General features: G+C 54.3%; 1 protein-coding gene across 1 annotated transcript in view; it reads right to left on the bottom strand.

Annotated features, from left to right (window-relative positions):
* ARMC6 (armadillo repeat containing 6) overlaps positions 1-1,108 on the bottom strand; it is an 18,919-nt gene that overhangs the window by 13,205 nt on the left and 4,606 nt on the right. The window contains exons 2-3 of the mRNA XM_023763997.1: positions 835-1,003; positions 585-670 (exon numbers count right to left, since the gene is read on the bottom strand). Of these exons, the coding sequence (XP_023619765.1) occupies positions 585-670; positions 835-961 (213 nt within the window). The 5' untranslated portion in view covers positions 962-1,003. The remainder of the gene's footprint in view (positions 1-584; positions 671-834; positions 1,004-1,108) is intronic.

The raw sequence follows: 1,108 nt of genomic DNA, 5'->3' as shown, positions 1-1,108 counted from the left end.
TTCAGATTAAGAGTTGGACTTCCCATTGGCCAAACCCAGTGAGATGCCAGAGGGCAAGGGAGACCAGGTATTCAGCCTCAGAGGTCAGAGGCTGGTGTCCTGGGCACACAGTGGGATATAGTCAGTGGATAATGGCTGGAGGACTACCCAGAAGTATCCTTCCAGTGAGGGCAGGGATACAGCCAGGGTGAGGAATAACAGGAGCCCCAAGGGAGAAGGCTGTGGGATCCCCTCCCCTCTTAGCCCACCAGGCAGAATGTGCCTCTCGCTGCAGTGATGGCATGCAGCCTCACTACTGTTCTACTCCCATTGGCTGGGCAGGGCTGAGGAGTAAAGACCCACCCCCTTCACCTCGCACCTCCATATGGACATGGCTGCTAAGTCTGGGCCAAACAACTCTTTTTGAAACCACTCCCCTCTGTGGCCTGGTTTGAGCATGACACCTGTTTCTACAGGTAGGTGACTGACACCCACTTATGTCTTCTTGAGCTCAAGCCAGGATGTGGGGAGGCAGGTGGCCCTGTTTCTTGGGACCTGGTCAGGAAAAGTCTCTTCACTCAAGTGACAATTAAAATGAAACCCACCTTGAAGTATCCAGCCCTGCAGATGTCTCGGAAAGGCCCAGGCAAGTAGAGGGTAGGTGCGAGGGAGGTGAGAGCAGGTAGCCAGCCTGCCCAGGTCAGAAAATGGAGAGGGTACACAGCCCAGGACTGCCATGTCAGGTGAGGTGGGGCCACAGCAGGACAGCACTCTCACACATTAAGAGCAGTGGACCAGAGGGGACTGTCAGGCAAAGAGCTGGATCAGCGTTGTGACGGAGCCATACCACCCTACCTTGTGATTCAAACTGCTCCACAGCCTCTTTCACTGCTTCCTCTGGCCCCATCTCAAACTCCTCGATGTTCTCACGAACAGCTGCATCAAAGGTCTCCTGGGTGATGCGCTTGGTGGCCATCTTCATTCCTTCCTCATGGGCTGTAGGCACCCAACAGATGCTCCTGAGCTGAGAAGTTAAGGTGAGAAGAAAGCTTCTTTGAGGGCAGTTGGGAGCCTGGCCACCATTTAAGGAGTATCTACTGGGGCTGCAGCCATACGAACATCTGGAAAA

The sequence above is a fragment of the Myotis lucifugus genome, unplaced genomic scaffold (genome assembly GCF_000147115.1).
Source record: "Myotis lucifugus unplaced genomic scaffold, Myoluc2.0 scaffold_311, whole genome shotgun sequence".
In the NCBI taxonomy this organism is placed as follows: Eukaryota; Metazoa; Chordata; class Mammalia; order Chiroptera; family Vespertilionidae; genus Myotis; species Myotis lucifugus.
This window is presented reverse-complemented; position numbering and strand designations above follow the sequence as displayed.